Raw genomic sequence first — 13639 nt, forward strand, 5'->3', positions numbered from 1 at the left:
TGGTACGATCTATACATGTCTGTATTAGGTACAAAGACTACACAATTCCTGCTTCATATCTGTTCACAACAATCTTTCTGTGCAACAAGATTTGGAGGAGACTAGAAGTTTTCAAAGAATCAATAAAGAATTAGTTTTCTTAAAAAAAGATTTGGAGGAGATCAAATGCATTTTGGCTAATTAACAAAACATTCCATTATAGATGAAATATGCACACATAAATACATGCATATAATTTGTGTTTTACTTCTTGTTTTTGAATACCGGTACCAAGGATGGCGCACACCTGGGGTCCCACCTGGAGAAACACAGGAGTGTGTCTTCATTTTAGTAAGAACACTGCTGAGTCTTTAGCTCCTCCTTGCAACAAAGCCAAAAGCCCCAGCCTTGGGCAGAGGAGGGATGGGAACTGAACACAGAGCCTTGTACATCCAGACAAGTGCCTTGCCACCAAGCTGCAAACCCACAACTTTCCTTTTTAAAATTCTTTTTCTTTACTTAGTGTGCACACACATACCCATGCCGTAACCCGTGTGTGAGGGTCAGTGGATAACTTGCAGGAGTCAGTTCCCTCCTTCTGCCACCTGGGTCCCTGGGATTAAGTGTAAATGTGGCAGTGGGCATCTTTACTGGCTGAGTCTTCTTGCCAGTCCCCACTCCCCCCCCCCGCCACCCCCTTGTTCCCCTGGGTTCTCCAGGCTGACCTTGAAGTCACTCTGTAGCCTGGGTAAGCCTTGCTCTTCTGATTTTCCTGCCCCAACCCCAGTGGCTGGGTTGACAGCCCTGTACCATCAGTCTCGCTCCCTTGTTTTTGAGCGCTTGTCTTTTGATCACCAGGCTTGACACGAAATGACTTTCAGCTCATTGCAAACAAGTCCAAAGGACAAAGATTTGCTGGATGGTGAATCTTGACGAGAATGTGAAATCCCAGAAATGCCTGGCACATGGTAGTGCTCATCAAACATGCCTAAGGATCAAAAAGCTGTTGTTACACAAGAATCCCAGAATGTTTGGAGAACGGGGGAAGCCGTGGGATAACACTGCACTCCGTGTGTGTGAATCGAACAGTCTATGCAATCGCCTTTGGGAAAATCCTACAAGCTCAGCACTCCAGAGGCCAGGTGGGCAGCTTCAGGGAGAAGCTGAGCTGGACTTTGGACTGGGAGAGTGGTGGGCATTCCAATAGCTATTGCTATTTTATAGTCACCCCCACATTAATCAACAGCCACCTACTCATTCTTAGCCAGGAAACAAAACCTTGCATATATTCATGACCTCAGCCTTACAGCAAGAGAGACTTCCCGGTGGAATCCCACGCTCCCTCACCTGTGTCCAGGTCTCCTTCTCTAATGCCTGTTCTGGACTTCACTTCCATGACTTACCTTTGCAACTGGAGCTCACCCAACCACTGGGACGCTGCATACCACTGCCTAGGATTCTGGGTCCCTGTGCTCTTCTCCTCTAGCCTTTAGTTGCTTCCTCCACCCTAGAACTGCTGTCCATGCATCCCCGCTACCCCCTCTGAGTCCTCCTTTCCATTCTGGGTACCCCTCCTCACCCCAGTCTTTACAGTTTTCTCTCAGTTTCTTCCCAATTGTTTGTGCAAGTCCTGTATTATCGGCCTAGTGTTTCTTGAATTCAACACTTCACCATCTCCTCTGAATATTCGTGGTCCAAGGTCCCCATCATGTGGCAGACGGGTGGCTGATCCATAAATCTCCAGCCATGCCCTCTGCAGCTAACATCTTCCAAAGTGCAGGAGTGTAAACATGGCCATGTTTCCACCCTGTCTAAAACCTGCTGCCCCCATCCCCTTAGATACAGTGTGAACTGTGTATCACGGAGTGCTAATGATCCTTCTGGTTCTCAGGCCACCCCTAGCTCCTCTTCCCTTGTATTGAGCACTGCGGTTCTCTGGGTCTTGGGTTGGACTGATTCTAAGTCTTCTACTTCCAATCCAGCCTCCCACCCATGCTTCCTGCGCCATTTCTTCAGGCATGACTTTAGAAGTGGCATTCTGTTAGCCTCCTTGACTATTCTTGGACTTCTGGGTTCTTTTTCTGCCTTCAAGTGGCCCACTGTGCTGGTTAGGTTTTAGTTTTGGTTTGGTTGCCAACTTGACACAGCTAGAATCATCTGGGAAGGGGAACCTCAATTGAGAAGATGCCTCCATCAGACTGGCCTGTAGGTAAGTCTGTGGGCATTTTCTTGATTAACAATTGATGGGGAGGGCCACCCCTAGGTGGCATTTTAAGAAAGCGAGCTCAGCAAGTCAATGAGAACAGGCCAACACAGTGTTCCTCCTTGGTCTCTGCTTCAGTTCCTGCCTTGACCTCCCTGAATGATGAACTGTGACATGAACATGTAAGACAAGTAACCCTTTCCTGCCCAGGGTGCTTTTTGGTCAGTGTTCTATCACCGCAACAGCAATGCAGACACGAAACCCGGGTAAGCTCCAATGAAAGGATCCCTATGTCAGTGGCTCCCTATTAGTCCCTATCAGTCCTGGCGCTTAGCATCCAGGAGACAGCTGCTGGGGTGTGTTAGTCATCCACTAATAGGATAGAAAGGGGTCTCGGCCCTGGTCAACACTAACTCTTATTTTAATGAGAAACTGGAGTTCTAGAAGAGCAATCAATTCCTTCTAAGTCCCCCATGAGGCAGGAGAGGTCAAATCCAAAATCGTTCTCTCCAAACTTACCCCTCCACCCCACCCCCCCACCCCCCCGCTACTCCCCTCACTGCCAGTCAGCCAGTCCCAGGGCTTCTGTCTGCCCCACTTGGGTGTGTCCAGTTGCAGGCCTCCAGGCTCAAGCCCCCCTCACCAGCAGCACTGAAAGTGTGATATAGAAACAACCTTTATGACCCGTTCAAGTACGGCCTCTTTTCCTACCTACTAGACAGGTACAGGTGAGGACACTTGAAGCCCCTCAAAGGGCTGCAAACAGGGAGCACGGAGTCCCAGGACCGACAGTGATAATGCTGGGCCCACAGAAACAGGCATGAAGCAGGCTGCCCTCTCTACCTCTACTAGTCCCCACTTCTTCCTGTCAAACTCCTGAGCGCGCCAGCATGCACACACACGCAGACACAAGTAAGCCCCGCGCAGGGAACCAGGGTAGTTGTTTGGCATCTGCGCATATTACATATTGGTTGGGAAGACCAGCTAGTTAAGCTTAACTTCCCTGGGATGACAGGGAGGGTCTTTTCCTGTGGATGGAGATGGCAGTAAGTGGACCAGTCAGGCTTCCCACCCCTGGTTCAGTTAACAGTCCCAGAACTTCAAATTTGAACTTTAATGAACTTCAAGTACATAAATAACTGTTCTTTCCCTTTAGGTAGAAAGAAATATCCTGCTCAGTCTCCCCCTGGTCTAATTGATCCCCCAAAACTCCCGATTTCCAATGCATGGAAATCTCTGCATGTTCACTGTCACGGCTGTCAAGAGCTAAGTATGCTTTTCGGATTTCTCAACTTTATGGAAAGGACAATGGAACGTCTCCTGGTACTTCAGCAGAAACCTAAGTTGAAAGCCCACGAAGTCTCCAGGAATGAGTCTCCCAAATCTGTTAGGAAAGGAAGGATGAGGGTCTGAACTTCGCTTAGAAGAAGATTGGAGGTGGCACAACCTCAGAGGAATTGGGCCAAACTGGAGCCGAAAGGTTCGAGGTCGAGGTTGGGAGGGTCACTTCGCCATGGATACGTTGGTGCCTCACAAGATGGGTCTTGCGGCTGAAACTTTTGGCGCACTGCGGGCAGGAGAAGGGGCGGGAGCCGGTATGGATTGCCTGGTGGCGGACCAGGTTGGTTTTGGAGCTGAAGCAGCGGGCACAGACAGCACAAGCGTGGGGGCGACTGCCTGTGTGCACTGCTTGGTGGCGACCTAGGTGAGATTTGCGACTGAAGCGGCGGCCACACTGCGCACAGGCAAAAGGTCTGGCGCCACTGTGGGCCCGGGAGTGGGCGACCAGATTGGGCCGCGAGCCGAAGCGGCGGCCACACTGCGCACAAGCGAAGGGCCTTTCCCCGGTGTGTACACGCCGGTGGCGGGCTAGGTGCTGCCCGTGAGCAAAGCCGCGCCCACAGTCGGGGCAGAAGAAGGAGCGCTCACCGGGGGTGGTGCGCTGGGGTGTCGCAGGCCCCGAACCCTGGCCATAGTCAGGAGCGTGGGGAGCGCAGGCTGAGGGTTCTGTGGCGGCGGAGTCTACGGTGGTGCCCAGTGCACATTCATCGCACCCAAAAGGGCGACCCTCGGTGAGATGCAAACTCTGGTGCGTAGCAAGGTTCTTTTTCCAGCCAAAGCTCAAGCCACAGTGGGAGCAAGCGAAAGGCTTAGGCCCAGGAGGGGACGAGGAGGGTGAATGGGGTGAGGCAGGAGCGTCGGTAGAGGACCGGGTGCGGCTAGCAGCGTCGTGCACCCTCTGGTGCCGCACCAGGTGTTGCTTATGTGTGAAGCTGCGTGTGCACTGGGTGCATTGGTAGGGCCTCTCGCCAGTATGGATGCGCTGGTGGCGGATCAGGTGTGTCTTCTTGCGGAAACGCTTCTCACATTCGGTGCAGGGAAAGGGCCGCTCTCCGGTGTGGGTCTTCTGGTGAGAACCTAGGTGGATCTTCTGGCTGAAGCGTTTGCCACACTCGGCGCATGGGTAAGGCCGCTCGCCGGTGTGTGTGCGGAGGTGGCGGGTTAGGTGCGCCTTCTTGCTGAAACGCTTATCGCACTCAGAACAAGGGAAGGGACGTTCACCGCGGTGGCTGCGTTGGTGCAGCAGCATATGGGCGCGCTGCGTGAAACTGCGGCCACAGTCCGGGCAGGCACAGGGACCCTCGCCCCTGTGCAACCTCTGATGCAGCCGCAGAGTTAGCTGATCCCGGAAACGCCGCTCACATTCCTCGCAGCCATAAGGCTTCTCAGGGATCGGAGCCCACCCTGACAGCGCGAGCCCACCTAGAGATCCCGGAGTCCCCGGCTCCAGTTTGTATGCAACAGTCAGGTGACCCAAGTCAGGAGCAGGAAAAGGACTGGGAAGGAAGGAGAGATGCTGGGGCCATTCCACCTCCTCCTCTGCCTCCTGATCCTCATCTTCAACCTTCACCTTCCGAATCATCCATTCCTCCCCTGAGAAATCATTAAAAAAAATTGTTGGAAAGCCCATCCACGGGCACATTCACTTCCCTGCAGTCTGGCTCCTCTATGTACCCCACACAAAGTTCCTGGGAATCAGTAAGCCCCAAAGTCCTCCTTCTGTTCCCTCTTCAACCAATGCTGCTGGCCAACACTGCCCCTCTTGGGGCCTTTCTCTCAGGCTGGCCAGTTCCCCCACTCAGGAACTTTTCCTTGAATCTTAGTAGACTTTCCCTTGCTCCACTGGACTGCTGCCCACTTCTGTCCCAATCTTTCTCTGAGCTTCCATCACCCAGAGGCTGCCCCCATCATCCTGGCTGGCAGGTTTTCTGGAAGTAGTTTCTCATCCCCAGCTCAGCCGCCCTTCTTGAGTGTCCTTCAAACTGGCTATAGTTTGGTAACAACCAAACACCTGCCCTTCAAAGGCCTCCTCCCCAGCTAACTTTAACCTTAGGAGGTAGGATGGCCAAGGAACCTGGGTACCTCCCCCTTAGCTTCCTCCCTAAGCACCAGGCACCCTAACACACACACACACACACACACACACACACACACACACACACACACTTCTGCCTTCTCAAACGCTCCCTGTGCTGCTCCGTTCCCTTTGGCACCCACTATTCAGCTCCCTTCCTCCTGATCTACTGGACTGAGAAGTCCCATTATGAAAGCGGCTGGAGCTTACAGGAACAAGACACTAGGAAAGGAGGAGGTGACAGACTGGTGTTTGCTGGCTGGGGGAACTGGTCAGTGTTCAGCTACTGGGAGAAGCACGGAGGGAGCTCCAGGCCTCAAGGGGAGCTTCAGCCCAAGGACAGATTCAAGTTCCTAGGGAACTCTGACAAAATGCATCCATGCGTGCAGAGGAATCCGGTCTCTTCCTTCCCCCACCAGCCCCAGTGACTCTTGCCTGAGAGCCGGTGAGCCACATGATCTGAATGCTGTCTGGCCCTGAAAGCCTGTCATAGCCTGAGCCTTGATCATATTACACACAGATTGCATTCACTCCCGGTTTCTAACTCACTGGTTCCGAATCACTGTCTTATGTCACCTCTCTCTTCTCCACGCCGCTCTGCTGCTCCAGAATCACAACAGCTTCTAGCTGCAGAGCACCCGCACACCTACCTTGTCCAGGTGTGAGGTTTTGTCTTTCTATGCTGCTCTCCAACCTGTCACACATCACCTTTCCTGCTTCCAGCCTGGAAGTCCTTTCTCCTCCAAGAACGTCTTCCCCTCCCCCACCCACCAGCTGAAATCCTCGCTTCTCTCACAGTATACAAAAAGCAACGCTTTGATGCATCTGGCATATAGGGATCCTTTACCATAAATTCCTATAGTAATTCCCATTAATATTAGCTTCTGTGCTTAATTAAAAATTTTGTGGTTATGTATTGTTGCTTTAATTATTTGTTCTGCCTCATAGTAACAGCAACCCAGCTATGTCTTAGCTTCTGGATGGGAGACATCTTGAATTCTAATTTTGTGTCGAATAACACAGTGTCTTTATGTGTCTGACAAACATCAGCTCGGTAACCATTTATTTGAGGCCAACCATGGATGAGGCAGCGTGTGCACAGTGTCATAAAGCTTCATACCAGCCATGACGTTCCTGTCACCCTGATGATGGGCTAACAAACCACCACCGGAGCGAACACAGTAATGCCCCCCACCCCCAAGAACATTCAACAGGTCAGGGCAGAGCAAGGGCGCAACCCACGTCTGTGCAGCTAGATGCCCTGTCTTTTCCCGCTACACTCGACATCTTTCTGCAGCAGGCACTAAATGAATCCTTGTTGGATAAGTGATGCCGCTCAAGCAAGTGGTGAAGAATGGAAGAAGTGATGGGTAGAGCCGTGGAGAGACTGCCTGGGGGATGGAAGAGATGAGTTAATGGCTACAGACTGGGACCTTGGTACCATGAAGATCAGCAGAGGTTTGGCAAGAGGAGCATGCAGCGTAGAGGCAGTGAACAAGCTGATGAATGCCCTGTATCTTTGTGGTGATTAAAATATAAGAGAGCAACAGCGTGTATGAACTGGGGGAGATGATGAGGGAAGCTGGGACTTGTACAAGTGGGTTAAAGTGAGATGTACTTGTTGGTATCTTCTGCTCCCATTCTGCTTCCCCAGATGTGAAACGCCTTTGGAGCTCTGAAAGTCTACAGAGGAGAGGGGACAGGGCCTGGATGAGCACAGCGATCTCCGAGAGAAGCTCTGGAAACTGCATGGTCCCTTTTCCCTTTGCCTGATTCTAGAGCACCGTGGAGACTCACCTGGGACAGAGCCTGCAGGCTCAGTCTTCTGTGGGGTACAAGCCTGGCTGCCCATGCAAGGAGCTTCAGCTTGTTCTGTGTGGATGCCTTCTTTCTGGCCAGGGGTCTCATGCCCTGGAAGAGAAGAGGATACTCCAAGGACTCCCGAAACATCAGACAGAAGACTTCCTAGTCCATTGGGACTAGGAAGCAAGCCTGAACCCCCACCCCCATTTTTCCACCCCTGCTAAAGAACCCTATCATATGCCATACCTGCAAAGGCAAATTCCCAGTGGCCAAAGCAGGTACTAAGAGTGGACAAGAGCCACAACCGTGAGGAATTTCTGGACTGTGTGTTTTATGAAGAGGTGAAAGTAAGCAAAGACCTTTGACCCGAGCAGTCAGGCCTCCCATTTCTAAGGTAACACAGGTTAGATCTAGTCCTAGGCATTCCTGTCTCATCCCACCTGCAGCCACCCAGGTTCCCCTCACTTTGCCTTAGCCCTCCTCCAGCCCCTTCTATCTTCTAAGCCAGTTTACAACTTTTACCTTGTCTACATTTCTTGCTGGCTGACTGCTGCCCCCTCTCAGATTAAACTCCATGGAGGGAGGCACCCAGGTCTAGTTAGTGCCTAAGGAGTTCCAAATGTCCAGAAAAGCTTGTAGAAGAAAGAATATTCTTTCCCAAGACCTCCACTGTCCCCACTTACCTGAGCATGAGTGCCGTGTGCCCTCTTCCCTGGATGACATCTTCCCCTGGGCATTATTGAACCCATTGCTGGACTCACTTTGGGGAGCCATTTCTGGCTGTCCCACTGAGAATCCTGTTATAGGCAGAGGGATGAGTTCAAATGAAGCTTCTGGTATTGAACTGGTATCGATGGGCATTTTCCCAGCTGGCACGGGAAGGAGCATATCTGTTGTCTGCATGGACAAAGGACTGCCCAAGCTCCCCAGCAGCCTGGCCAGTTATTAACTTCAACCCCTTTAATTGAGGCAGGGCAGGATGGGGGGAGGAGAAAGAAAAATAGAATATTTTGAAATAGAAAAAGTTAATTTCCAGTGCTGGGCTGGGGAAATGGCTTGGTGGGTAAAGGTAATTGCCACCAAGCTATCGATCTGCACTTGGTTTCCAAAGCCTACATGGCAGGACACAACAAACTCTGAAAACTGTCCTCACCTCCACACGTGTGCACATAATAAAGATAAACATAATAAATACGTAAATGTAGTAAGTTTTTTGTTGTTTCTAGCCGCCAGTGCTCAGTGAATTCCATGAATTCAGACAGTTTGGACAGAGACACAAGGTTACCTAAAAAGGTATTTGCCTCTCCAGACCCCCAAGAGCCCAGGGTTGTAAACTCCTGAGGATAGCATTTACACAACATATGCCTAGCAACCCCCACCCTCCTGGTTCCTTTGTCCTCACTCACCCAAGGAGTTCAGGGCCTCCAGGGTCTCTCTCATGGCCACAGGAGTGGCTCTCCTAGGTAATCAGGTCACAGACCCTAAAAAGACAGCTTTGTTCAGAATCTTCCTGACGGTCTTCGCCTAGGTCTCAGCTATTCCTAAGAGCACCAAAGTGATGTCCCAGGTACAGGTGAAGGACCTCAAGGCAAACTGCATCTGGAGCAGAGACTTCTTAAGATGGGTAGCCAATGACATGGAGCCGTCTGCAAACGCCCGACTGGCTATAGATGCACCTCCTGACCCCACCTACAGTCAAATCTCTAGAACCCTCCCCAAGGCCACCAGCAGGCACTCATCACCCACTGTCTTTGCCTGGGGAAGTTCAGGGATCACTTAATTCTCCGGATAGAGGGTAGGAGACCCAGGTGAGGAGTGGGAAACTTCACGTGGAACCTCTAGCCGTCACGGCAGGAGCTAGTGAAACAGAAGCTAACCTTCGGGGTGTAGTGTCATTTTAGGGTGACTGGGGGTGGTGTTGAACAGAGTCCTTGCAGAGGTAATAAATGACTCTCCCCTCCCTAAACCCCTACCTCAAAGTCACACAACCCCCATAGGACTAACTAGGCTAGGACACCCCCACACCAGGCCAGGACACTCCCCGATTTTTGCACTTCCCTGCTCCTCCTCCAACCGGTTCTCTGCCCCTCCTTCAGCAGACTCCCCTCCCCCCTCCCTGGCAGCCTTCCCTCTGCCCCTCCCCTCTCCCTCAGCCTTCCGCCCTCTCTCCCCACCAAATCTGGCAGGCTTTTGGGGCTCCTCCTACTGCCCCGCCCCCTTGGCTCCTCCCCTGCGCGCACCCGCCGGGTCAACCCCTTGGGGCCCCCTTGGAATAGGCCCTCAGCAGCTACCGCCTTCCTTGACCCTCCCCAGCACTCTTGGGCAGCGCTCCCCTCCCCCTTCCTCCTATGCCCGCCCGCCTAGTTCTCGGTGCACCACCCCCTTCCCGGGCTGCACACTCTCTCCCTTCCTTCCCCCTCCTCTTTTCCTTCCTCCCCCAACTCCCGCCCTCCCCGTCTCAGCTGCTCTCCCCCACTCGCTTGCCCCTCCCCTCTCCTCCCCCACTCGGGTTTCTTTTCCTTCTTTCCTCTCCTCGGTTTCCCCCCTCCCCCACAACCATCCTCCCCTCTGCTTCCCTCCCTCCTGCAGCTCTCCTTCCCCTCTGCGGCCCCCGCCTCCCTTCCCCCTTTGCCTACCCTGCTAGCTCCGGCTCCGCTTCCCTCCCCTCCCGGTCCCCAGCCTTGTTCTTCCCCTCCCCCTCCTGGTCTGCTCCCTAGCTTCCAGTCTCACGCCCCCCACCCCAGGGGAATCCAAGCTAACCTCTCGGTTTCTGGACCTACACCCTGGCTCTGCCCCTCCCCATCCCTCTTTCTTCCCAACACACCCCCCTCTCGCTGGCCCCGGTGCCCATTTCTGCTCCCTACTGACTTCTCACCCTCTCCAGAGTTTTCCTCCTGACCAGACTCCCCCACCCAATCCCCGTTCCCGTTAGGTCTCCGGGAGTCACTCCGGGTCCCAGCCCTCTGCCCTGCACTAGGCTCACCTGTCAGCGTCCTTGGCTCCGGAGCGGTCCCATCCCCTGCGCCCGTTTCCTTCCCCTCCGCGCTGGACCCCTCCTACACTCTATCCCGAGGAATCCTACTCCTTCTCGGGATCCTCCACGCAGGCCCCTCCCTCCCCCTTCCCACCTGCTCCCACGGGGCCGCTCCCATAGTCCTTGCCCTCCCCTCCAGTTCCCTAGTCTCTCCCTCACTCCTGGACCCTCCTTCCTCTGACCCCCGCCCTTCCCCCACACTCTCGCCTGCGCGCCCCTTCCCTCAGGGCTGTCACCTGCCGCGAGCCGGCTGCGTCTGCCAAGCTCCTTTCGGTGGCTGGCGGAGACGCCTGCCCGGGAGCCTCCCGTGTCCTTACCTGGCGGGCTCCTGTGGCTCTGTGCCGTGGCCCGTTTCGGGGACCCAGGCGCTCGGGCCTCCGGTCCCGGGCGGCCGTATGCACAATGGCGCCCGCTGCCTGCAGCTTGGGTGCGGGCTGCCCGAAAGACTCCGGGACTGACAGCCCTGAAACTTCGCGGGGAGGGGAAGGAAAGACGCGGAGGGAGAGGGTGTGGGGCAGCGTTGTGGGTGATGGGGGAGGAACCTTGGAAGCAGGAGCTCTGTCCCGGGCTACCCGGCTAAGGAGGTAGGGGCCAGGGGTCTTCAGGAGACCCTTCTCGGAAGGGTGCGCTAATAGGCTCAAGTGCAGGTGACGGTTTGTAGGCAAGATGCCCGGAGGGGAGAGATGGAAAGCGGGAGCTTAGGACCGGGGAAGGAAAGAGGGGAGAGAAGGAGAAGAGGAGGGTACGGAGGAAGGGCACTCAGGCTAGGAGGGAGGGTGCTCTCAGCCTAGGAGGGAGGAGCTGGGGAAAGGTGGAGCGCCGAACGAACGGAGTGCTGGTGGTGAAGAGTTGGGGGAAGCTGGGAGAGGAGGGGGCCTTCTTGGGGAGGAGAGTAGAGTATGCACTGCTGTCTTCAAAATCGACAGTGCCAGCCGAGTATGTGGTATAGCTGCGGTCCCACGGGAGACTGTCTGGCTAGGGAAACTCCACCAGGATCCACCCTGACCGGAGAACGGGATCCGAGATGGGGGCTGAGGACTAGGGACCAGGCTGAGAGCGAAGGATAACAAAGTACAAAATGGGGAGAAGTTGAGCCGAGTCCTCGACAGATTGCTGGGCAGGCTGCGGGGGTGAGGATGGGCGGGGCGGGTGGGGCAGAGGCTCGGGAGGGGGTCCAAGGGCAGAAAATCTTAGGTTTGACTCCCTCTCCCCAGACCTCTAACACTTTCCGTCTTTGCTCATGGGTGCATGTACTCTTGGGCCTTACCCACCCACCTCTACTCCTGAGATCACCCCTCTCCCATCCTGAAACTAAAATTCAAGAGGCTATTTCATGCCCCGTGATCTTTCTGCAAATTCCCATGGGCTCCCACTTCCGCCTGCCTGCCCAAGTTATGTTTCTCCCTAGTCCAAGCTTCCCTTGTCAGCCAAGTTGCAGAACAGAGCTGGGAGAGAATCTGAGAAGAGGAGGCCAATGAATGGCCCTTGTGGACAGGACAAAGTCCCCTGCTATGGCACCCTGTCACAAGGATTGGTGACACCTGTGGAATCAGGACACAGCCAGCGACCCAAGGCTGGCCTTAACAGGAATGAAGCAGGGCTGTTTTTTTGCAGCTGGTTAGAGTGAGGAGGTCTGGAGCAGTGGAGACAGGAAGGATTGGGAGGTCCTGGGACTCAAGATGCGAAAGGCTTTTCTAATACCTGGATGCTCACTGACTGCAGGTTGCTTGGGAGCAGAGTGTGTGTCCCTCTGTGTGTGCAAGAATGGGCTTTGGGAGCTGCAGTCCATGTGTTTAGGATAGGAAGGAGCAGTGGCCAGATGAGAGTGCGAGAGAAGTTAGAGGGACGTTGTGCCCATGCAGACCCTGACCCTTTCCCAGGACTCAGCTCAGCTCCCAGGCACCAACACTAGCTGAGGGACTGGCTGTACTGGGGCATCTTTTGGTTCCGGACCCAATGGTAAACCCAGAAGAAGGAATACCCAGACTAGCTGTGATGTCCCAGGTGGGGTGACCGTGCAGGATAACCAGTGGGACCTCATTTCATTATGAAAGGAAAGGGTTCAGAGTTTCAGATCCAGCTGCACTCCAGCCCCAGTGGCCTTGGAGGTCTTCTGGTAACCAGGATGTAACCAGGATTTGCCTGTGGAGCCTGCAGCTGCCTCCTCTGAACCGAACCGGACACTGGGATTATTGCGTCCGGCTCAACTCAGCTCCAATCTGAGGCAGGGGGAGCAGGCTCCCAGTCCTATTCCACCCCTCTCCCCTTCCCATCTTCCTAGATCCTTCAGTCTTCTAACTGCCTTGGGACCCTCAGAAACCCCTCAGGTGACCAAATGGTCCCAACCACCTTGTACAAACATCCTAAAAAGAAAACCCGACCCCACTGAGGAAAAGGTTTACTTTGTCAGGTTGTCTACACATACTTGGGTGCTCCAGCCATTCTGTTCTCTCTTCCTGTGCACCTGGCCTGAGAGGGACAGGGAAAGGAAAGAGCACAGAGAACACCATTACAAAGGCAGTGGTTTATTTTGTGTGTTTTGCCTCTATATATGTATGTTTGTTGCATGTGTGTCTGTTACTGCTGAGGTCAGGAGAGGCATTGGATTCCCTGGAACTGGAGCTATGCGTGGTTGTGAGAGTTGGGAACCAAACCCTGGTCCTCTGCAAGAATAACAAGTGCTCTGAACCACCGAGTCACTACTCCAGCCCTGCCTGCAGTTTTTGAAGGCTGGGAAGACCCTCCCTCAGAAAAAATCTTCACACCTGTAAGTTCAAAGAGCTTATCGAGTTCCGCCACTGTACCCCTGGGAAGTCCCTGCAGTTTTTATTGGTAAGGAAGCAGACGCCCAGAAAGGAAACATGTTTGACCACACTCGTACATTCATTTGTGGTAGTGCTTGAAAGAGTAGAAAACGAGGGGCTCAAAATGTCTGGCTGTGGTCCCATCTCACACACACACACACACACACACACACACACACACACACACACACAGGAAGGGTTGTTATGGGGCCTGTTTCCAGGGAGAGTTGGCATCTGAAGGGACGCTGTAGGTAGATCCAATCTGGTTCTGGGCAGCTGGTACTCAGTGGCAAGAAGCTGGAGTCAAATCTCCCTTTATGAAGAGTCCTGGACAGACTGACCTTCAGGTTGCATCAAACCTCAGTGTGGGGCTAGAGACCAGTGCTATCCTCTCTGGTGTC

At 53.8% G+C, this 13639-nt stretch overlaps 2 protein-coding genes across 4 annotated transcripts in view; one reads left to right on the forward strand and one right to left on the reverse strand.

Moving 5' to 3' along the window:
• Positions 1-3277: 3277 nt before the first annotated feature.
• On the reverse strand, positions 3278-11361 carry Znf467 (zinc finger protein 467). Of its 3 annotated transcripts, none has more exons than XM_075955755.1 (5): positions 10752-11361; positions 8807-8881; positions 8084-8358; positions 7395-7508; positions 3278-5116 (listed from the first exon to the last, which is right to left on the reverse strand). In XM_075955755.1, exons 3-5 carry the CDS (start codon positions 8301-8303, stop codon positions 3603-3605), a joined length of 1848 nt encoding a protein of 615 aa, XP_075811870.1. In that variant the 5' UTR covers positions 8304-8358; positions 8807-8881; positions 10752-11361; the 3' UTR covers positions 3278-3602. The 3 variants fall into 3 exon arrangements, with proteins under 3 accessions (XP_075811870.1, XP_075811868.1, XP_075811869.1); XM_075955753.1 differs by having other exon boundaries at positions 8084-8197; positions 10752-11341; XM_075955754.1 differs by lacking the exon at positions 10752-11361 and adding an exon at positions 10384-10504 and having other exon boundaries at positions 8084-8197.
• Positions 11362-13121: 1760 nt separating this feature from the next.
• Positions 13122-13639, forward strand: part of LOC142839552 (SCO-spondin) — a gene marked incomplete at its 5' end in the record, with an annotated part of 52563 nt that continues 52045 nt past the window's right edge. The window contains one exon of the mRNA XM_075955774.1: positions 13122-13201. Within this exon, the coding sequence (XP_075811889.1) occupies positions 13122-13201 (80 nt within the window). The remainder of the gene's footprint in view (positions 13202-13639) is intronic.

The sequence above is a fragment of the Microtus pennsylvanicus genome, chromosome 21 (genome assembly GCF_037038515.1).
Source record: "Microtus pennsylvanicus isolate mMicPen1 chromosome 21, mMicPen1.hap1, whole genome shotgun sequence".
NCBI lineage: Eukaryota > Metazoa > Chordata > Mammalia > Rodentia > Cricetidae > Microtus > Microtus pennsylvanicus.

Excerpts from the sequence above, each read along its gene's own strand:
- Znf467 (XM_075955755.1), bottom strand. The coding sequence starts at position 8,303 with ATGCAGACAACAGATATGCTCCTTCCCGTGCCAGCTGGGAAAATGCCC. Across the intron at positions 7,509-8,083 it reads CACACGGCACTCATGCTCAG|GGCATGAGACCCCTGGCCAG; the intron begins GTAAGTGGGGAC and ends CTTCTCTTCCAG. Across the intron at positions 5,117-7,394 it reads GCCTGCAGGCTCTGTCCCAG|GGGAGGAATGGATGATTCGG; the intron begins GTGAGTCTCCAC and ends ATGATTTCTCAG.